Source organism: Eublepharis macularius, chromosome 6, assembly GCF_028583425.1.
Source record: "Eublepharis macularius isolate TG4126 chromosome 6, MPM_Emac_v1.0, whole genome shotgun sequence".
Lineage (NCBI taxonomy): Eukaryota > Metazoa > Chordata > Lepidosauria > Squamata > Eublepharidae > Eublepharis > Eublepharis macularius.
Window position 1 is genome coordinate 81435959 of NC_072795.1, and position 22831 is coordinate 81458789.

Genomic DNA, 22831 nt, shown 5'->3' on the forward strand with positions numbered 1-22831 from the left:
AGAGCAGAGCTTCCAAGGCGCCTCGCAGTGTTCCGTAGGCGGCGGCGCTCAGGGTGTTTAGGCATACGGGTCAGATAGTGGGTGGACTTCATAATGACTGTGGGCAGAAACACACACTAGATGTTTGCCCAAGTTTACACAGTTATCAGTCGGCGTGGGTCCCTTTCAGAGCAAGGCTAGGGTGGTTCAGAGGCACTGGATCCAATCTGGGTTAAAACATCGCCTCAGGGTTGCATGTCTGGGGTGGAACAGGATGACGAAAAGGAGCCCGCTGAGCCCGGGGCCCATTCAGCTCAGGCCCTGGCCGCGATGCGGCTGTCCCTGTTGTCCTCACCAGGGGCACTGGCTTCCTGTGCTGCAGGGGCCGCTTGGCTCCGCTGGTTCCGGGCTACCATCGGTAAGCTGAAGAGCCATTCCTTTCCTGCTGTAAACCGAAATTGTTTAGCCATCGAGCGTTTATAGGTATACCACAAGTTGTAACCATCAATTCCTACATGTGTATTTTGGAGCAAAATCATTGCTGCAAGTTCCCTTGCCCTGGCAGATTCCAACGATATGGGGTGTAGCACACCGTTGTGCCGTAGCCATTAGTGTTGTGGGACCATAGGATTGCTCAGCCCATTAGACCAGCTAACTAAATAAAAGAACGGTTACAGCATACAAGAAGAGAGGCGCAGCTTATTGTTTGGCTCCAGACTAAAGGGGCCATTTCCCCTGTTTCCTCCTTCCTGCTGCAGGCCCCCTCCTGTTGTCCCTCAGGGTCCCCCATCCTCAGAGTCTCCAGGAGCAGCATTGCATGGAGATGAGTGTGCTGCCGTGGGAGGGGGCGGGCAGGACAGTTCCGTTCTCCTCCGGGGAAAATTACAGTGCTATCCTAAGCAGAGCTACTCCAGTCTAAGCTCGTTGATTTCAAGGGGCTTAGACTGGAGTAACTCTGCTTAGAATTGCACTGTTAGTTTGGATCCAACTCCATGCATGCCACATATTCATACTCATTTAAAATGTCATTGTGGGTGGAGATGATGATCTTTTCCCTCCAACTTTTCCTTCCCAGCACATTTAACTTGGTCTGGTTCAGTACTCAGCAAACATCTTTTCGAGTTGTGGTGAAACGGGTTAGTTATGTGCCGGGTTTATACAATGTTTGCATCATTCAGATCAAATCCTGGAAACTCCAAGTTAGAAAGCATGAATTAACAAAGGGAACACGTTTTGTAAGCTTTGCAAAGTGTTGTCTGTTTGGATTTCTGCTTTATATAAATGTTGAACTTAAGAGGTATACTGTATATTCATGAATCATAGTTTGTACAAAGCTTTATGAAGAGACTCGGTAAGCTTCAAAAAACAGGAAATTGTAGGACATTTCCTATTCTTCTTTCCTTTTATTTGAATGATAGAGTACAGGAGAGCAGCATACTGCTGGGCAGGGATCATGTAATTCTGCACTTTGTGCAGCCTAACAGAGTATGTTTATATAAAGGAAGAGTGGAAGGGGTGGAAATCGCTCCAGGATAATGGAATGACCATGTGGAATTCCCATCTGCCTGTAAAATTATGACCAACTCTGAGAAAACTCCTTTCTTCAGTCTTCACCACGGAACGGGGCAACATTTCCTTACTCCTGCTACAAGCAGGTTGGTTGCCTTGAGAGCTCCTGAAACAGCAAAGAGATTGACATCCGAGGTTAAGGGGCTCAGTCAAAGTTCCAAGGATGATTCATTCCATATGTTCGGGGTGGGGCGTCCATGTTCTGCAAATAGTGGCATGTATACAATTGGTAAACTTTGAAGAGGATTTGCTCTGCTATAGAAGCTCATATATGAAATGTATTGTCCTCATGTAAAATCAAGGTAGATATATTTGTGGGATATGAGGCATGTGACTGTAAAAAAAGTGAGGTATGATGATGTTTACAACATAAGTTGTTTTCATATTGTTCTTTAGCTTTCTTGCTGCAGAGCTCTATAATGTAGGGAAACTTGCATACTTTTACATATGGGGTACAATCCCTGCCTAAATGCGATACGTTTACGTGGATGAACCCTTACCACAGAGTCCTATTTCTCCCTTTTTCTACTCAGTGCTTGCATGACTTGTTCAAGTATTGCACAGGGATGGGGACAGAGGACGCAGACACAGTTCTTCCACTCTCTTAGATTGCCTTGGTGCATGGCATGCATGCCAAGCCGAGTGAGAAATGGCACCCTTCCATATATGCGCACTGCTTCTGTCACATAGCCCCCCTCCAAGACCCATAATGTGTGCACCCCAAAGTTCATCTGGTTTAAATGGACCAAGAAGCAGCAGAAGCACCCAAAGACTCCTGAACTGAAGAACATCAGGATTATGGGAATCAAACATCCTAAATATATTTGGCTTCAGTTTGCCAGAACTGAGAGGAAATGCATCTTCTTTCATATTGAGGTAAAGTTTCTTGATTAAAGACTGAGGAAAGTCATCCCCTACATGGGAACAGCCTAACATACTGGATACACCAAACCTGCACTGATCAAAGCCCTTTACAAACCTTCCAAGTTTCTCTCCCTTTCTTGGCTACTGCCTACATGGGAAAAAGTCATATTTCATTAGTATTTTGTCCTGCATAATACTCTTTTCCTCCTTTCTCTCTGATAAAGGATATTTAGGCACCATCCAAATGCAGATCCATTGAAATCCAGCTCATTGCTCCATGTTGGATTGAGGCTTTACAGTCCAAAGCTGATGGAACTTACTTCCAAAGAAGTACATTTAGGATTTTGAACTTGTGTGAGAAAATACCTAACAGTGGTGAACTCTAAACAACAGGCAATTGCACATTTCACATGACCAAAATACTTTATTACAATTGTTCTATAAGGTGAGCCAGTTGTGTGTCCTTCTATTGCAACAAGGAGGAGCTAAGATGGAGAAACTTTGCCAATGGTCACCCAGTTCATCTCATAGGCTGCACTTTAGGAATGAGCAATTTGGTATATCCGGTTTAAAAATATACTTGAAAAATACCTATTTGGTATTATTTGGGTATATCCAGATATATCTGTTTTATTTGAGGATATTGGGATAAACTGGCAGTTACATTACTGAATTATCCAGATATATTCATGAATATCCAGGAATAACATTTTAAAAATTGCAGCACCTTGTGTCTCCCCCACCCCGGCACGTTTCTCAGGCTACAGGAGGAGAAAAAAGGGAAACTGTGTTACTGTGTGTCTGTCTGTAACAGTGTTGTTTGCTTGTCATGTGCCATTGCCAGGTCTGGCTGTATTGGTATTACTTGCTTATCAGTGTGGATGTTGGGATTCTCTGGTTTGATGTTGGCTCTGTTGGGCTTGCATTGGGCCTGGATTTTGCTTGGCATCTATGAGTGACACTTGTTCTGCTGGCCTTGTAACAATGTCCCTTGCTTCAGTACCCTTGCTGGGATTCTCTGGATTGATATTGGTTCTGCTGGGATTCTCTACTTTGATGTTGGTTCTGTTGGGCTTTGTTGGTTCTGTTTGCACTGGGAGGCTTGGCCAGTGTGGTTGCTCTTGTGTGTTTGGCTAAGGCTCTTTTTTAGGCTTCTGTCTTCAATCTGAAGAAAGCTTTGGATAATGTACCCCCCTAGGAAATAATGGAGAATGGCTAGGGGCACCTTTTCAGGGGTGCATAAAATTGGAACCTTGATCCAATCGACTTGGGGGGTCTTTTGTCCCAATCGGGACTAGGTTTCCAGTAATTTTGGTGTCATTTGCTTGAAAAACAGACCCCGTAGGCCCCTAGAAAAAAATCACCCATAGAGCATAATGGAGCCAAATATATTTAGAATTCCAAATAAAACCCCAAACTGAATAGTAGACTGGTATTTTGGGATCTTAATGGAGATTTCAAATATGTATGATATTCCAGATACTCAAATTTGAAAAAATACCAAGATTTTTTTTTTAGTGCATACCCCTACTCCGCTTTCATTTCCTCCAAACCAGTGCAAATTCTGGAAAGCAAAGTAAGCTTACTTAGAAGGGATTTTAATACATTCACCCCCTAAGGGGTAAAAAGGGGTGAGATGTGTTTTCCCATAGGGAAACAGCTTCCCTGTGTGGCTGGCAGGATGCTCATCCCCTCCCCCTCCCCCGCCAACTGCCAACTCAGCCACTCTGCCCTGAGGTCATTTGCATATGTGGCCTTGATTGGCCATCTCCCCAACATTCTAAGGAGTATACAGTTGCTATTGGGAATCATGGACTGTGTCCTGAGGAAAAAATACACCTTCTAGCCTTCCCCTTTAGGGTTGCCAATCTCCCTGTGGGGCCTGGCTTTCCTTTTGTGGCTGCCAGGCTCCTGCCTGCTTGCACCCTCCCCCTCCCTGATGGGTCAGCTGCAGAACTCTGTGTTCTGAGGTAAAAATCAGGTCAAAGGAACTGCAGACAGTTGAAGAAAGACAGTACAAGACTCCTGAATAGGGATTTTATATAAAAGTCAGTATGGCAGCTGAGTTTTTAAATGTTCATGGGGAGATGGTATACAACCTTTCTAGGGGCCATTTCAATGCAAACCTCTCACATGAACCTGCTGAAGTGCCCACCACACCACCCCTCCCTCAGTCCAAGTGCACACCTCTTGCAGCCATCATCTCTTACTGCCCCCAAGAAGCCTCCTGGCAGACGTTGTGCAAGATATACCAATGCTAAAAGGAGGAAGCAACTTAGAGACGCAGCAAAGAAATGTGCACATCGTACTCCTGTGGTGCACTGAGCAGCATTGGGCAAGTACCAGCAAGTCCTGAGTCCAAGGGAAAGGTGACCGTCCCTGCAGGTCTGGGGACAGTAGTGACGACCCTAGCAGACCGAACAGCCACGATATACTCTGATATCATCACTATCATGAAGAAGTCCATGGACGGGCTGTGCAAGTGTGCCACTCTGACCCCCAAGAAAGACAAGGCTGCCATCATTAATGAAACACAACTTAACTCCTCGAAGGGGCAGAAATGGAGTACAGATCTGTGGACTAAGTGGTGCAAATGAATGATGTGGTCCACTCCCCTGTGAAGTTCCTGAACGTGCTCAACCCTCCTGGCTTCCAAGCCCACAAGCTTCTCCTCAAAGTAGGGGCTCCAACGTGGGGGGAAACCACCAATGAGGTCAACAAAGAGGTCCTTCAGCAGAAAAAAAAAGGTTGTATGTATTTTTCACTTTATTTATTGCACTACACTCTTTTCCTTTTAAAATTCTCTTCGAAAAATCCATGGTCATAGATCCAGAGGAGTTAGCCGTGACCAGTTCGGATCAGGCATCTGATGAAGAGAACTTGATTCTCGAAAGCTTATGCTACAATAAAATAAAATTGGTTAGTCTTAAAGGTGCTACTGGACTCTTTTTGATTCTTTGAAAAATGTTACATTTCGAAATTCACTTCATTAGTTTTAGGCATCAACATGCTCCATTTTATTCAAACACTTTTGTGAAGCGCAGGTACTATGCTATTATACTATAAAACCAACTCAAAAAGCCCCCACAAACCAAAAAAAGTTACATACCCATAAGTATTATAATGGGATTTAAAGTAGTTAAATACCATAGCAAAGCACGGTATCAAGCTAGTACAATATAAACACAATGAACGAAATGGTTTTATATGTACTATGAGAACTGAAGTGTTCTTTTGGTAGGAGTTGTGGCTCCGTGGTAGAGTGCATGGTTTGCATGCAAAACATCCCAGCTCCCTGACATCTCCAGTTAAAGGAGCTCAGAAGTCTCTGCCAGGCAGCCACAGCCCTGCCCTAGTCAAAGTGAACCTGATGGACAATAATTTGACTCCGTGTAAAGCAGCTTCATATATGTAGAGCAGAAAAGTCATTAACAGTGAAATCTTAAGCAGAATTACTCCCGTCTAAGCCCATTGGTTTCAACTGATTTCAATGGGTTTAGACTGGAGTGACTCTGTTTAGGATTTCACTGTAAGTCAGGATGGGAAAGGGAGAATCATTGCCCAGCAGCTGTAGCAGATTCCCCTTCCCTTAATAGACCATCTTTGTCATTGAAGGTACCTAACCTGATTTTTATTTATGATACGTTCTATAGTTCCTTCTGTATTTCACAGAGAATATAAATGGTAACAGTGTGAAATGCTGTCACCTTAGTTGTTCAGTTAATCTGGCATATTTGTTTATAAAGGTCTACAGCATTTTAGTGGGGAATGTGGAGCAAGAATAGTCAAGTCCTATCTATTAATTTCTGTAGATCCTTTGTTCACTTGAGCTTTTCATAGGAAATAAATGGGAATCCCCTTTGGTTTCCCCTCCTATTTCAGCCTACAACTGCCATTAGAAACCAGATTGCCTCTGCCTTGCCGAAACAAATCCCTCTACCATGCCATGATTACGGTATCTACCCATAATAACGGATGCAACCACTTTGAAGAAGTTTTTAATATATCTATGCTGCATTCAGAGGGTACTTGAGCACCAGAATTTCCATCTATTCACAGGTAGAAATGAGACTAGGCGCCCTCTTGTGTCAAAACAGGCGCACACAGCAAATTACTTCTGCTGCTCTCTTCTCTGAGCGCAAACTTGCTTACAGTTCAGCAATCCAGATTCATGAATGGCTTAACCATTGACCATTGAATCTTATGGCTCAGGTTTTGTTCCAGACTCAACACCACCCCTCCAATTGCGAGGTTTTATTTGTAGGATCCTGCTACACAGATCCTCACAAAACAAACACCCAACAGAATCACAGATGGCTGGCTGGCACCCTGAGCTTTAGGCCCACAATGTGGTTCTATTTGGCCCCAGTTATAACCTGTATCCAATCAGACTCAAAGTAAAGGGAGGAGGAAGTGAATGCAGAAAAGTCTGGGCCTCCTTTTCTACCAGGGCAGGCTCCTTTCCCACCTTACACCAGCCTCTGCTCTAAGTAAACATCCAAGAGGAAGCAGGCAGAAGAGGCATTTCTTACCCCAGTTGCTGCTGGAGCACCTGTTGTGTAAGCCTGTGATGCTCTGTATTTTCCACTACCAGATTGCTCCCACTGATTCAATATGTCTCAAAATGCTGCCTTTAAACATAAACACAATGTTCTTTTTTTAACTAAGCATCAACAGGTTAAGAAATAAAACACACAGGCTTTGGAAAACTGTATATATAGATTTACCAACAACCACCGTCTCAGGGATCAACAGGCTATAATTAGAATTTAATAATATGAGTGGAGGAGTGATCTGCATGCTGCTTGAAAAATTGGAGCCTTTTTCCCAGCACTTCTGAACATTCTGCTTCCTAGATTGGACTCCAACTTGCTCTACACAATGCCTGTCCAACTGAGACAAATGTGATACAAATAAGAACAATGAGATCAGCAATAATCTAGCTTTAATACCATAAACGAAGGGACTAATTGGAGGAACCTCTAGCCCGGATGGAATCTGCAGAAGTGGTTGGTCTAGTGAAGGAGGAAAAAGAAACCTGTTTCTTAGACTTTGGGGAACAATCTTATTTCCTGCTAAATATGTATAGCCCCTTCCTGAGACAACTCATGCTAGGTTCTGTCTAATAATTTACTTACAATAGTCACTTAAGCAATGAGTGGTAATGATGTTCTGAAAGCAACAAATGGTAGTGATGAAACGGCACAATTGGGAAGACCTGCCTTTACTTAGCTGGCTCTGGATTTAATAATAGACACTTGCACCTATTTTAATTTATTAATCACTACAACAAGACTTTGAATAATGATCAATATTTTGTTACTATTATTTAATTATTAAATTGTAGTCTCCTATGGATTCTTTCTTACTAATTATGCCGGAGAATGATAACTGCATTACAACACAGATTATTGTGATTTTTTTCAATGTTAAAAATGGACAGTATGTGAGTGTGTGGTGAGTGTGTACACACACACACACACACACATATATAACATTCAGTTGGAAGCATGGTGTAGTAAGGAGGAACCCTGAATGCTGTGCAGAGAGTCACAAGGGTGTATGGGAGTGGTCAAGCCATGCTTGAGGGGCCAGTCCCTTTGCCATGACTGATTTCTGCACAATAGTGGCTGTGTCTTCATAGGGACTTACATGTGAACTTCCCAATGTATCCAGGTTCTGAAATGTGATTATCTCAATTTTTAAAGTGTACAGATCACACTTGCAGACACTATATATTTGGGAAGTAGCGACACATATGTGGATAGGATCTTCAGTGCATAGAAGCTCTGCAGGATAAAGGGGTGGGGCTAGTGGGCCCTAATCCCAACCTCTCCACGTGTACACCTTCCCTAAGCATGCTCAAGCACTCACTGGTTTTGCTCATGTCCTGCTCCCCAGTTGCAGCAGTGGGCTAATTATTCAGTGAGCAGTTTGGATGTACTCAAGTTAATTCTGGTTATGTACTTTTACATGATTCTTCTGCTTTCCCACTATTACAGTGCCTTTCCATAATATTCTTCCCACACATCTGTCACTGCTTTCAGTTCAGAAAGTACACAGTTAAAAGAAAGAAATGAGTGTGAGGATTTTGAATTGTGGCTGTGGTTCCTGAAGTGGCAATTTTAGTTCTTAGACCGGTAGAAGTGGTGGCAAGCTGCAATCGCTTGGCCTTGTACCACTGCACAGGCAGAAAACAGTTCCGGATGAACTTTAACAACAACCAGCAAAATAATCCAGTCAAGAACTTGCCTTGCATTCAAATGAGGGTGTCAAGCAAAGTAACTTTATGATATTTGGACAAGTTTATTTAAGTAAATTCAGGCTGAACTACTGTAAAGTGGTGAAGACAGAGTTACCAGCAATCACGAAAGCTTCAGCTGGTGCGGAGTGTTGCAGTAGGACTCCTGTCTGGGTTCAGCTGCTTGATAACATACAACACTGGTGATTTCTCAGCTGCACTGGTTGTCTCTTTGCTTACAGACACCATTCAAAGTTCTAGTTATTATCTTTAAAACCCTTTATGGCCTGGGGGCCTTACATTTATTCATTCATTTGCCACCATTTTCCCATGGGGTCCCAAAACATGTTGGCCATTTTCACACTGCTTACTGGCCACGGAACATTGCGCCAAGCTCCCGGAATGATGGTGTCTTCTGGGCATGGTTTTGTACGAGAACTTGCGCAAAATTGTGCCAGGAAGACGCTGTCGTTTCGGGATGTTGGTGTGATGTTCCATGGCCGGTAAGCAGTGTGAAAATGACCCTTATATTATTCTCCTGCCCTCTATTTCATTCTCACAACAACCTTGTGAGGTAAGTTAAGATGAGAGTGTGTGACTGGGGCAACATCCTAGTGATGGATATAGATTTGAAGAAAAGGATTTTATATATCACTTATATGCCTTGCACTTTTTTCCTATGCTCAGGAGCAAATGTAGTACTTGTAATGCAACCTGTAAGAATATGACACTTGAAACAAGATCAAGAGAAGTATGCTGAAACTGCAAGAACTGAGAACTAATAATATACTGCTTGTAGAGCTGCACTTATGAAGTATTATGCATATGTTATATTATTCTATAAGATTCCAAAAGGAACCAGTTCCAGAGAGCCTTTTGTAGAAAACTGATTTGATGCAGCAAGCTGGTTTTGGCTTCCTGTGGCCTATTTTCCTCAAGGCCGAGAAGGAACTGGAGGAAAGGGCACAGAGAGAGAAAAAAAGAAAACATCCCTTCTTACCAACAGACTTCAGTTATCACAGGGTACCAAGGTTGCCAGATTGAGACGCATTGGCGCTATTATGCCCAGAAAAAAGTAGGTGAGAGGTTAGAGGATGTCCTTCTAAACTGAGGACAAGATAAGGGGATTGCAGGATTTGGAATTCTCCCAAGTAGAAGCGCCAACCCAGAATTGCATCTTCAAATCAGAACTAACCCTAGATAGTTGTTGTGGGTTTTCTGGGCTGTGTTGCCGTGGTCTTGGCATTGTAGTTCCTGATGTTTCGCCAGCAGCTGTGGCTGGCATCTTCAGAGGTGTAGCACCAAAAGACAGAGATCTCTCAGTGTCACTGAGACACTGTGACACTGAGAGATCTCTGTCTTTTGGTGCTACACCTCTGAAGATGCCAGCCACAGCTGCTGGCGAAACGTCAGGAACTACAATGCCAAGACCACGGCAATACAGCCCGGAAAACCCACAACAACCATTGTTCTCCGGCCGTGAAAGCCTTCGACGATAACCCTAGATACTTTACGAGCCAATAAGATAACAGATATTAGAATATTGTAATATTGTTATGATTATCTGAAAGTATTAATTGTTTGATGCCTCTATTGTAAGGGGTTGAGCCTTTACACACAAGGAGACCGTCTACGTCTGTGTAAGAAAAAGGGCTCATCCACTGGGTAAATAAAAACCATCTGTTTTGCTTCATTTCAAGAAGGACTCCTGGATTTTATTTTAACTTTTATTGTGGTTGGTCAGAAAAGGGAAAATGACCCACAAAGGTGCAAATTTTGTACGTAACACTAGTCTGATATCCTAACCTTATCAAGCAGACTCAGTATACTCCGATGCAGCAGCTGAATTCTTCAGACAGAGTTCTCGCAACAGTCAGAGTGTGTGTGTGTGTCCTTAGGAATGATGTACCAGAGTAGTTTGTGATCCATGGACCCAGACAGGATTGTACACCCTAATTTACCAAGAAAAGATGCATCCTAGCCAGTGGTTAGTGATGATCATTGCAGCGTGTTAGAATTTTATTTATTTATTCATCTACTTCATTTATACCCTGCCTTTCTGCTCAATGGGAACTGCAAATGGCTTACATCGCTCTCCACCCCTCCATTTTATTCTCACAACAACTCTGTGAGGTAGACTAGACTGAGTGTGTGGATACACATCTAGAGCTACATTGTGGATGTGGTTCAGACTGCCTGACTTGGACCAGGAAGACAAGGGCTTGGATGAGAGAAGGCTATCTGTGTGTGTGTGTCTGAGAGAGAGAGAGAGAGAGGAGGGGAGGAATGAAGTCTGGCAAACTTCGTGGCAGGCAAGACATTAGTCTCCTATGCCACTGTCCAGTACCTCCAGCTTTGGGAACACATGTCACCCATTTAGTATGGTTAAACATCAGGTCATCAGTAATAAAAAAAGCCTGTTAACTTGGATTGTTTTCTGAACGAGCTGATGAGGGACATAGTCCTGGAAGTTTAACGGTGGGAGAAGGGCAGAGTTGGTGAGTCACTGCAGTCTGCAAGAATACTGTCCTTGTATCCTATAGATATCAGAACTACAGGTTTTGTATATATACTCCTTGTCATTGGTTCCAACTTCCAGGAGAAGGTTGAGTATTCATTCAAGGTACAGATTATAGGGGCACAGTAATCTCATTAAGGGGGAAATCTGGCATGGAAAAATTGCCTTTACTGCCTAATGGCACCTGTATGTTCTGGAGAACATTTGCCAACTGGATTGGCTCGCTGTTCCATCTCTGGCCTGGTTGATTTATGGTCCCAGCCATTATCTCAGGCCTTAGACACAAATGCTTTTAGGCAGCCCCTCAGCACACAAATGGATCTCCTTAGTTGAAAGAGTTGCAAACAATGAAATGGCAAGACTCCTGGTGTGAGCTCAAGCGGCAGGAAATTCCGGCCAAATCAAAGGGGACTTGGCTCAGAAGATCAAGTTCACAGTCTGAGCTGAGCATTTGTCCCTAGTATCTCCAGCTAAAGGATCTTAAGAAACATCACATTAGGAAAAGTCTCTTTTTCTACAATGAGCTGTAAAGCAGAGAATGGTGAGCTCAGGGACAAGTTGTCTGATACAATATAAGGCAGTTTTAAAACAATCAGCTGTAAGTTATATCAATCAGGGTAGAGTAGGGATAGCTTGCCACATGGGCCCATCCAGGCTTACAAAGGAGTAGTGTAGATGGACACGTTCAGTTCTTGACACAGCCAATGACTTTTGTGCAGAGACCTTTTAGTTCCCATACACCTTTGCTTTAAGAAATCGTGTTCCTTGAGTGCCCTCTTGTGGCCATTTTTAATTAGCTCTTGTAACTGAAGGTTGATTGATAAGAACATCCTTTTTTCGTACTGATGGAGTAACTTGGCAGGACAATGTGAAAAAAAATCTTCGGGGAATAGCTCTGTTGGCAAATTGTTATCCCTCAGGGAACATGGCTATACTGTTCCTCTGTTTTTAAGGAGAGATGGATGGTATGATTCTAAGAAATGTTAAAAGAATCCTGTGTAGGTAGAATTAGTGATGCCATTTTTCACATTACACAACTCAAGGTAATTACAGTACATCAGGGACTGCTGCCTTGTTCTGCCGAGTACTTAGCATAATCAATAATTCAACCCTGATAAAAATCCTTATATTATTTTTTGGCCATCATCATTTCTGTGCATAATAGATCAGAAGAAAACTATCAATTAGTGAAAAAAATGCTGAATCATACTTTGATTGATAACCGTTAATCAATATTCCCCATAAGTTGTCCTTGTTTTACTTAGGACAGAGGTTGCTTGAGTCCAAATGAGATCAGGATTGGCCCATAATTTTCCAGAGAGCGATGTCCAGTAGGAAAACTTGACTTTAAATGGTTCCTGGGAACCTCTTATTGGGGATCTGCTTCAGAAGAACTTCTTAGTCTCAAATATTAACAAAAGGATGATGATGATGCATTCAGCTGGATGAAATAGCTCTTTAATGGAATAGCCTGCTGAGCTAATCACTTTCATTTGTATAAACATCTGATGATATCGAAGGAGGTATTTTTGTGCAGCAAAGAAATGCTTTGGACAAAACAGCAAACAAGGCTGATTTTCCTACTAGGAAGCAACCACTGAAGAACCCCTTACTGATCATGAATCTGATGGGTAGGAGATTCCACTACTTCTTGAGACTCCCTAAGACATTATTCACAGAGATCTGAAGCTCTTTCATAAAATGAGGAGTTTCCAGTGAATGCATAGGACAGCATCAGGAGGAGTTATCACGGACCTTAACACAAAACAATGGGAAGGAGAGGCCATGAGCTGCAGATTCCAGATAGGTATTCCAGAAAGGTATTGTCCTAGTTATAGCCATCTGGTGCAGCAGAACCAAAAGGAGTCCTGTAGCAATTAACATTAATTTTAGAATGTTGGAGTCATATTAGGACTTGGGAGACCCAAATTCGTATCCACATCCTGCAATTTGGGTCAGCCTAACATACATCAGAGGGCTGCTGTGAGTATAAAATAGAAGAGAGGAAAATGATGTAAGTGGGTTTTGGTCCCCATCGCGGAGAAAGGTGGGGTACAAATGAAATTAAAAAATCAAATTAACTGTGGCATAAATTTCATGGACTAGAGATTGTTTCATCCAATGGTAAGGTAACGAGCTGGAAACCAGAGCAGAGTGAGGCTTCATTTTGACTTCTGACTTGGGGATGGGGGTATCTATGGACAGAACTAACGAACTTGAAGTTTATAGTTACTTTCAAATGAGATCTTTGCCTGGCATGGGTGCAACCTTTGGGTTTGTGTAGCAGATCCACAAATGTTCTATAAGTCTCACCATGTCCTTTAACACGTAAGCCATACAGACCCAGTTGCAAAAGAGTGAGCTCATTCCATCCCCGAGTTTTACTGGACCCTCATCAAGTGCATTTGCTGCTTGATATGCAAACATTTGCAGGGGATTGTGTTTATTTCCATGCTCTGAAAAGTTTTACTTGCTGACCTCTGCAATTAAAGGCATAGGAGCAGACTATGCAGCTCTCCCCTTCCACATCAGTTGCTGACCTTATTCCCAGAACACAGTAGGAAGAGTAGCTACTAGCTAGCACGATTCCTTAGAACCATCTATCTTGCTGTAAGGCTAAAATGACATCTTAAGCCTGAGGGGGAACGAAGGCTATTTTTGACCACAATTCTGATGTGTTGGCTGTCCCTCCCCTCATTGGGCTTGACTACACCATCTTTGCTTTCTAATCATCTTGAGGAAAGACAGAAGGAAAGGCTCTTTTTCAGCCTTGAGTGTTCAAAGCCTTTCCATTTTTGTTGCCAGACCAGGAGCCTTGATGTGAGTGTAACTAGTGCAAAATAAGGACAAGCCTCTCAGGACCAAGGAAGTCTTCTTCCCAGGGTAGCCAGATAGTTTTCTAAGTGAGCTCCTATGCAGACAGCTGCAGTTTCACCTGTTGAATTTACTGCCTCACAAGCTTAGAAACAAGAGATCTACCAGCAAAAAGACCGCAGTGCTAATTCTTCCATTCCAAAGGCATTGCTGTTTTATAATTGTGTTGCCATCTTGTATTTTATCACATACACACAGCCTGCACATTTGAAAATATCAAGATTCCTAAGTTCCAAGGTTTGCCTTACCACATCAGAGATTGCCCTACATGATCCTAAAGCATTTCCATTATTATTTCACACCCTCAGTACTTCAGCAATTTGGTGGGGGGAGGGGAGGTAATCTGGGCCCCCCCACACACACAAACACTTTTAGCCTTACATACAGCAACCATATGGAATAGGGAAAGGAAGAGATGAATGGTCATCCCCCAAAATTCATGGATAAATGGAGATCTGAATCCAGATTTCCCAAGCTGTTCAACACTCAACTATTCCACCAGCCTGCTGAGCTGAGGTAACAGTTTCCAGTTGCTGATTTTTTCCTCAGAAGTGAGATAGTTATGCTTAGGAGAGAGCATTGGACTGGGATCTGGGAGACCCAAGTTCGAAGCTCACTGGGTGGCCATAGGTTAGTCACACACTCTCAGCCTAACTTATAACTTACCTCACAGGATTATTGTGAAGATAAAATGTAAGCGGCTTTGGGATATAAGAGAAATTTTAAAAAATTATGGGCATAAGTCTGTTTGGGAATTCCACCCTTGGCTCAAATGTCTTCTGTGACTACTCAGTGAGCATCGAAATGTAATCTACACAGAGGCAGTTCCTTTGTTACGCTTACAGTGGCATTGAAAGAGGCGATCTTTGTGATTTCCCTGAGGCCCAGCTTGCACTGAAGGCTCAAATAAAACCTTCAAATGAGCAAGGAAGGAAGGAAACACCCAAGCAAAAGTTTAGATCACTTTATTCAGCTGGCAAATTCCATTTCATGATATTCATAGTAAATGATTTCTACAAAAATATTGACACATCGAATAGAGTAAAATGCAGAAGGGGAGAATGTTGTAAGCCACTTTGGGAGCCCTTTGAGGAGAAAAGCAGAATATAAATTATATAAATTAAGTAAGTTAATAAATGGGCAGCACAATTGGGTTTCTGAAACTGTATGATGTACCTCTCCATCACACAAAGAGCATTTAGGTAGGAGGAAGTGATTTACAGGAGCAGAGCAGCATGGTGGGAGAGAAGGGTTAATCCTGAGTACCACAGTTTCAGTCAAAGTCTGATACACCAAGGCCATTATCATTAAATGCAAGTGATCCCTTCACAGATCTGCCTCTATCACTTTTGGCTTAGTCTGTTGGTGCGTACTGTTTTCCAGCCACCCCTGCCTCTGTCATCCTTCATAAAAAATTACAGTCCCGTTGGATCAAACCACTGATCTATCTCGTCCAGCATCCTGTTTCACATGCTGGTCAACCAGTTTCCCTAGAAGCCAATAAACAGGGCACAGAGGTTGAAGCCTTCCCCTGATGCTGCCTCCAGCACTGGGGTTCAGAGATTTACTGCCTTTCAATATGGGGGGCCCTTTACTCACCATGACAAGTAGCAATTGAAGGACCTATCCTCTATGAATCTGTCTAACCACCTTTTAAAGTCATCTGTGCTTGGGGACATCATTACCTCCACTGGCAGAGAATCCCACAATTGCATTATTTATTGAGTCAAGTATCATTTCCTCGTGTTTGTACCTACTGCCCACCAACTTCATTGGCCTCCCTTGCTTCCTACTGCTGCCTGTCCCTGTAGATTCCAAAGCAGGCTTGACACTGGGAGATCTGTGGATGGCGCATTCCCACATTTTAAAAGTGTAGATGACAAAAATTCTGAAATCCTATCATCATTCTGTATGACCTCTACATTTATTGCATTCAAGGTCTTCAAGAGGCCTTCTCTCTAACAGTCAGACCATACCCTGCTTAGCTGTATCAAATGCCTTCCTTCTTTCTTCTGGGACCTTGAGCAATGCTGGTACATATCACACCACCATTTATTTCTGTTTTCTTTGCAATAGTGGAATATGGTGTTATGCAGTCGGACATTCTTTTAGTTACCATTAAATGTCAGCAGATATTATTTATTTCACATTTCTATTCCATCCTCCCTGTGAGTGGGCTCAGGGTGGATCACAAAAATACAATAAAATTCCATTTCCATAAAACATTTAAAAGCATCATTAAAATAAAACATATTTCTAATTATATAGTCAGCCTTACGTGGGTCATTTGGATTGGATTTTCAGAACTCTTTTGGTTTAAGCCTTTGTTAAAAATCGGCACATTTATACATCTGACATTTTGGATCTTTTTATGTTACTGCTGAAGTTCATATTTAGAGCTGTGGGTGCTGCTGCTAGTGCTTCTATCTGTATGTGCGTGGAAGCTTTTTCTCTAAGCTGAGGATAGGGATGCCCAAGGTACTTACTCAGGGGGGACTTGGGTACACTTCCAAGATAAAATTTTAATAGCTCCCGGTTAAAATGTAGTAATGGCATGCAGCCTCCAGTTCCTCTTAGCCCTTGACAACACTATTGAAAACCCCGGCATGAATGTTACAGCTTCACTGTTTCCAAACTGAACATTTATTATAATGGCTTTCGTTGATAGGATGCATCAATAATTTATCTAAGAACAATGGTTGTGGAGGTATTAAATTAATCTAAGGTACTGTAGGGAATTCAAAGATCTGTCTTGAGGCAGGTAGATAGAAAAGTAGAGGCAAGAAAGATTTGCCCTGGAAGCTAACGTCTCATCAGCCCAGCCTTAAAGAGTTTGTGGTTCAGCTACTCAAGTAAAAGTCTTGAAACCAAACTGTGGTGACACTGGAAGATGCCCTTCAAATCTGGGCTGATTTCATTTATACCCACTTTCCATCCTCAACGGGGACTCATAATGGCTTAAACATTCTCCATTTTATCCTCACAACATCCCTGTGAGGTAGGTTAGGCCACGAGGATGTGACAGGCCCAAGGTCACCACTAAACATCCATTACAGAGTGAGGACTTGAACCTGGGCCTCCTGTATCTTAGTCCAACACTCTAAAGCTACACCAAATTGGCTGTATGATCAAAAAGACTTCTTGCTCTACATTCGTGTGATCAGAATTACCTTAGTGGAGGAATGTATGGATGGAAAGGAAAAGTAGTTACTTATGGTAACTTTAGAATTAGTACATAATATGTAATATTGTTAGAGCTTTTGAAATAGAAAATTGGTTTGTATTTCTATCCATCCAGCCAGCCATGGTTTTTTCTTTTCTATTTTTCTTTCTTATTTTTTCTTTCTTTTTTTGTTTGTATGTTTTATGTATAACTTTAAATAATAAAATTCTATTTAAAAAAAAGATTACCTTATTCTAATGCTCAACAATACAAAGCTACAGCAGGTCAGTTGCTTGCTTGCTTTCTTTTCTGTGCCCGTCCACATACTAATCCTATAATATAGATAAGGGCTTTAATGTTACGTACCATAAGCAGAGGAAAATTTTTACATATCATCTTTTTTACCCCTTGACAGAGGTCTTGAGCCTTGAATAGGTACATGACAAACAGAAATTCAACAGATACATCTCCCCTCATTGCTGCAGCTCCAGGACAGCAGAAGCTGCCCTGAACTCCTTGGGGAAAAGGTGGGATAAAAATGTAACCAGCGCATTGTCCAAATATGTATATTTTAAACCTAAGCACACTTGCAGCCTAGAAAAACTTGCTGTGTTCAATAGGACTTACTCTAAAATAAGCGTTGGCAGGATTGTAGCTAAAATTCCCATTGATTACATGCACAATTTCCCAAATAATATTTAAATATACTGACTTTATGGTAACACAAACATACACATGTATATTGTTAGCTTAGCAGTATTCAAGTCTTCTATTGAAGCCTATCTTGGTTCAAGATCCATCTGATGAATTCATATTTAAAAAAAGGAGGGAAACCTTTTGCCATCACTTTCACAATATATTGTTTTTCAGACTCCAAGAGAAGTCTAGTTAATGTATCTTTATCCTGTAAAACATTATGTCTGATTTTAAAAAAGGTCAAGGAAAGCATGAATTGTAACTTGCTGTGATAGATTTCAAAGAAATCTTATTGTTGTATTTCTTGTGTCAATCTGCACTATAAACAAACTCCCACTATTGAGCAGAGTTCATTAAAATGACTCAAAAAAGGATACAAGTAGAGGTGTGGAAGAATAAATTCTGTGGCTATAATCCAGCACAGAGTTATAGCCACTTAAACTCCACTGATTTCAATGGGATTTAAGCATGCATAACTGTGTGATGGATTATGGTCCCCGGAATACCTTAAAGAGCTATTATCTTGATCTAGAAATGACTAATGGAAGATACAATAGCCACCTATTAATATTTCAAGAGCACAGCAAACAAGGAAGTCAAAATTATGGGATGAAAATCAATGTCCACATAGATGAAATGCCATTATATTGGTTATTCCTGCCATATCCAGCCATATAACCACAGTAAGCACCATGCTGCACACTGATAAGAACAATAATAATCAAGTTAATAATTATTATATGACTTTGTCAAACGTTGGTCTGTGTTCATGGATGCCAGGGTGAAACCCCAGCACAATTCACAATGATAACCATTTGCCCACTGTGCCGTTATGGGATCTGGAGACATGGAGATAATGAGATGAATTCCATATTTATTCAGTTTTGTACTCTGCCTTTCAACAAAAGGTTTCCAGTGTGGCTTTCTTATAAACTCAACAGTTAAAAACATCTAGTAAACAATAACATAAAACCAAGCAGCAGCAATAAACCTATCAAATTACTAAAGCCAGCACACAGCATACAGTCTCAAATCAAGCAAAACCTGGAGTATACTAAAAGGTCTTAACTTGGCATCTATGACTCAAAAAAATTAAATGTGAAGCAGGCAGCTGTGGGGAGGAAGTTCCAGCACAGGAAGTTCCTTTCTTCGGTAGCCGGCTGTCTTGCCTCTGAAGGTGGAGGTTCCAGAGGAAGGACTTCAGGGAAGATCTTAACTGACATGCTCATATGGGAGCAAGAGAGAGAAACAGAGAAACATAGGGCTGGAAGGGGTTCCGAGGGTAATACAATCCAACCTCCCCAGTGTAGGAAATTCAAAGCTACCTCCCTCCCTCACTGCCCACCCACCTCACCTCCCTCAGTAGCCCCTGCTGTATGCCCAGAGGAAGGCAAAAAACCTCCAGCATCCCCATCCATTCTGGCTGGGAAGAAAATTCCTTCCTGACCCCAAAATGGCAATCAGCATTTCCCTGGGCATATAAGAAAGGGCCACAAGAGTCTAGCATGGTCTAATCCCTTCGTGCCCTTCCTCTCCTGATCTGTGTACATTCATATTGAGTTACAGAATCGTGATCGCTGGTGTGTGCTGAAGTGCTCTAGTCCTAGGCCATTTGTAGCGTTGAATTGTGCAACCAGTGTAATCCTTTGAGAAGTGGTGAGAAGTAAATCAGTGCCCATCAACAATCTTGACGGTGCATAGTTTATGATATATAGAAATATTTGAAAGTGGAATAATGAAAAATGGGATAAATTGTTTATCCATTATGGAAAAAGGGATTCATAGACAGGGTACAGAGTATTAAAAATAGTTAAAGAAGTATTGCTTAGAATAAAGGGAGAATATATATTTGTTAGATAGAGGAATATATAAAGAGTAAGGGAAAAGGGATAAAGGGTTGGAAAACTGTTGGAAGTCAACAAAATGGGGGGGGGGAAAGGGAGGGGGTTAGAAATTGGGAAATGGGAAAATTGACTGTAATGTGTAAACATTTGATCCTAACCCAATAAAAAATTTTTCAAAAAAAAAAAAACAATCTTGACGGTGCATTTTACGCTAATTGCAGCTTCTGAACCATCTTCTGAAGAGTGACTGCCCATATAGTGGGGCTTCAGTGGAGAAGCCAATTATCTTCTCAGCTGATCCCACTGAAACATTGCTTGTAGAGTGTATGTTAGAGGTAAAGGTTACAGTTAGAAGTTTCATTCTCTCCCTCAGTCTGGAATAGCAGTGAAATGAATGTAAAAGGAAGAGGAACTCCTGAAGTAGTTCCACCATAATGGAGCATCTCATTTGATCCACAATATGTCATGCAAGAATCATTTCCCCTTTTCTTTCACTCCTTCTCTTACTTGTCAATGGAGGGAAGGGAAAACACATACTGTATATCTTGACCTCCTAGAAAGATGAAATTCAGGACTCTTCTTACATACTTTTCTTTCTTAATAGTCTTATCTTTTGATATTGATGTCCTCCGTGAATTTGTAAGGTATGACAGTTACAAATCTTATGGAAAAATCTATATTGGAACAGCAAAAATACCACACATACATATGTTTATATGCACACCTTGTCATAAGCGTTAGATGGTTGATCAGTTCTTCCAATACCTCAAGGTCATTTGTCAATGATGAGTTAATTTTAATTTACTTTCAGATTTACTTGAATTAGCAAGTTCAGTCATTGTTTTAAAATGCAAGCTTATAGAATATCACTGTGCAAAGTAGGAAGATTCTCTTCCTGATGAAGACAAATAATTCATAATCAAATCACCTGGTAATCTTTCCACACCTATACTCATACCACCTTGGGCAATTTTTGCATGGATGTGTGAAAAAGAAAGCATTATTCAGCCATGTAGTATGCTTTTCTCCATAGTAGGAAAAAATCTCAACATTGGACCAGTTAGATCTTTCCAGTGGCAGAAGGTCCTTAACATCAGAAATGTTACATTAGATGATGTAGCTAAAAATACTTTTTAGAACATAACAGAACTTTTTAGAACATCACAGAAAACAGTTTGACCAACAATTTGTGATACTCAGAGATAATCTAATAATACAGAAAGGATGACCCTCACATTTGCTCAATAACTTACGTTTCATATCAGCAAAAATAGTAAATCACTCCCAGTCTCTTACAAGTCAGCCACAGATCAGCTAGCAATTTGCAAAGCACCATGTCCTATCAGCAGCAGGATGTGAGTCCAGTGGCAGCTTAGAGACCGACAAGATTTTCAGGGTATAAGCTTTGGAACATATCTGAAGAAGGGAGTTTTGAATCTCTGAAGCTTATACCCTGAAAATCTTGCCACAGCCTGCTGTTCTACTGCAGACCAACCCAGCTCCTATAAGGACAGTTCTAGCACTGGGAGGACCTGCAGTTTAAATATAACCTAGAAAGCCCTCTCCAAGCCAGCAAGACTGGTGGATACTCTTTGGAAAGGAAGACCTACCAGGGAAAACTTATTCTGCTTTGTGGCAAAGATCCATTTTAATCAGCAATTGGAAAGATTTCCTGTCATTTTCGTCATATCCCAACCTTCTTCCTTCAAGTCTGGAATTTGCTTGAGGTGCATTTGGCAGGATTTCACACATGCATTCCACAGTCCAATGAGAGTCCGAGTTTTCCCCATCCCACACAGATTTCAACTAGTGATGATAAATGCTGTAATCTATTTTCTGCAAGGACTGTATTTTCTATTTTCAATTGTTTTCTGTTAAATGTCATTTTAAAACATCATTAGTTCAATTAATACACTGAACTAAAAAGACCCATGTAATGACCTAATTCGACTATCTACGGCCAATGTCACTTACTATGCAGATGCAAAAGAAGCTCACAAGGCAGAAGGATATGGAAGTCCACCACAACTATTGTGTTAAGGTGTTCTGCAGCTGCTCAAAGCAGACAACATTGAGGCAAAAAGATCTGAGGCTCAGCTCATGAATGATCATGGCCGCTGCACAGTATGTTTGCCCACTGAACCTGTTTGCCATGAAGCTCGCAGCATCCATAACCAGAACAGTCCTGTTGGACTTCTCAATGTTGTCTGAAGCTGACTGGAAAGAAAGATGACAATAAGTGGCTATGCGTGGGACTAAATGGACTTTGAAACTGAGCATTTGATGCTCCAAAACACAGTAGCTGAATATAATGAATATTGGTGTAGGAGCCCCCCTCCCCAGTTCAAGGAGAGTTACCATTGATTACATAAAAACATTTCAGTGTTCAAAGAAAGAGCTTTCTAATTTGATCTTGTACGAGTCAAGGAAAGTAGAAATGAACACATTCTAGTCTGCACCCATTTGCAGAATTAATTGAATGGATTTTGTCCACAGTATTTTTACCATTTCAAAGTATATTTTCAGAGCTGCTCATATCTACATTAATAAACAAAATACATTTTAGGAATGTCCTTTTGGAAATATACTGAGCGGGTGAAGCCACAGAGACATCCATCCACGTGTTTGAGGGGAACAGAGCTTTTCCTTTCCTTTTCCTTTTATTCCCTTAGAAGCTCATTGATTCATAAATCTTGAGCAGCGGAGAATACTTATTCCTTATCTTTTTTGGATACAAGGGCTAAAAGAGCTGAGACATATTTTGCAATCGCTAAGGTAAATTTGCTTATCGCTAAGCAAAAAAGCCAGGGTTTCTGGAGTATAGGGGGACGGGTGGTTAATTAAGGGCTTAATATAACAATCCCTTATATTTTTGAAGAACCTTCATTTAAGCAGGGCATGAAAGGATGTATCAATCACAAGGGCAAATTCTTGTGGCCTATTAAGGCCACCAGGTCAAATTCTGTCGGAATAGGGCCTATTAAAAAATCTCCACTGTAAAACCATTGTGAGTATAATATTCAATCTTGCAAACAAGAAACCTCTGCAGTGGGATGGTAAGATAGCACATATAAGGGGAGGAA

General features: G+C 41.5%; 1 protein-coding gene across 1 annotated transcript in view; it reads left to right on the plus strand.

The window, feature by feature from the left end:
- The first annotated feature begins 309 nt into the window (after positions 1-309).
- The window catches only part of KCNK18 (potassium two pore domain channel subfamily K member 18), a 35661-nt gene continuing 13139 nt past the window's right edge, over positions 310-22831 (plus strand). The window contains exon 1 of the mRNA XM_054983920.1: positions 310-397. Within this exon, the coding sequence (XP_054839895.1) occupies positions 310-397 (88 nt within the window). The remainder of the gene's footprint in view (positions 398-22831) is intronic.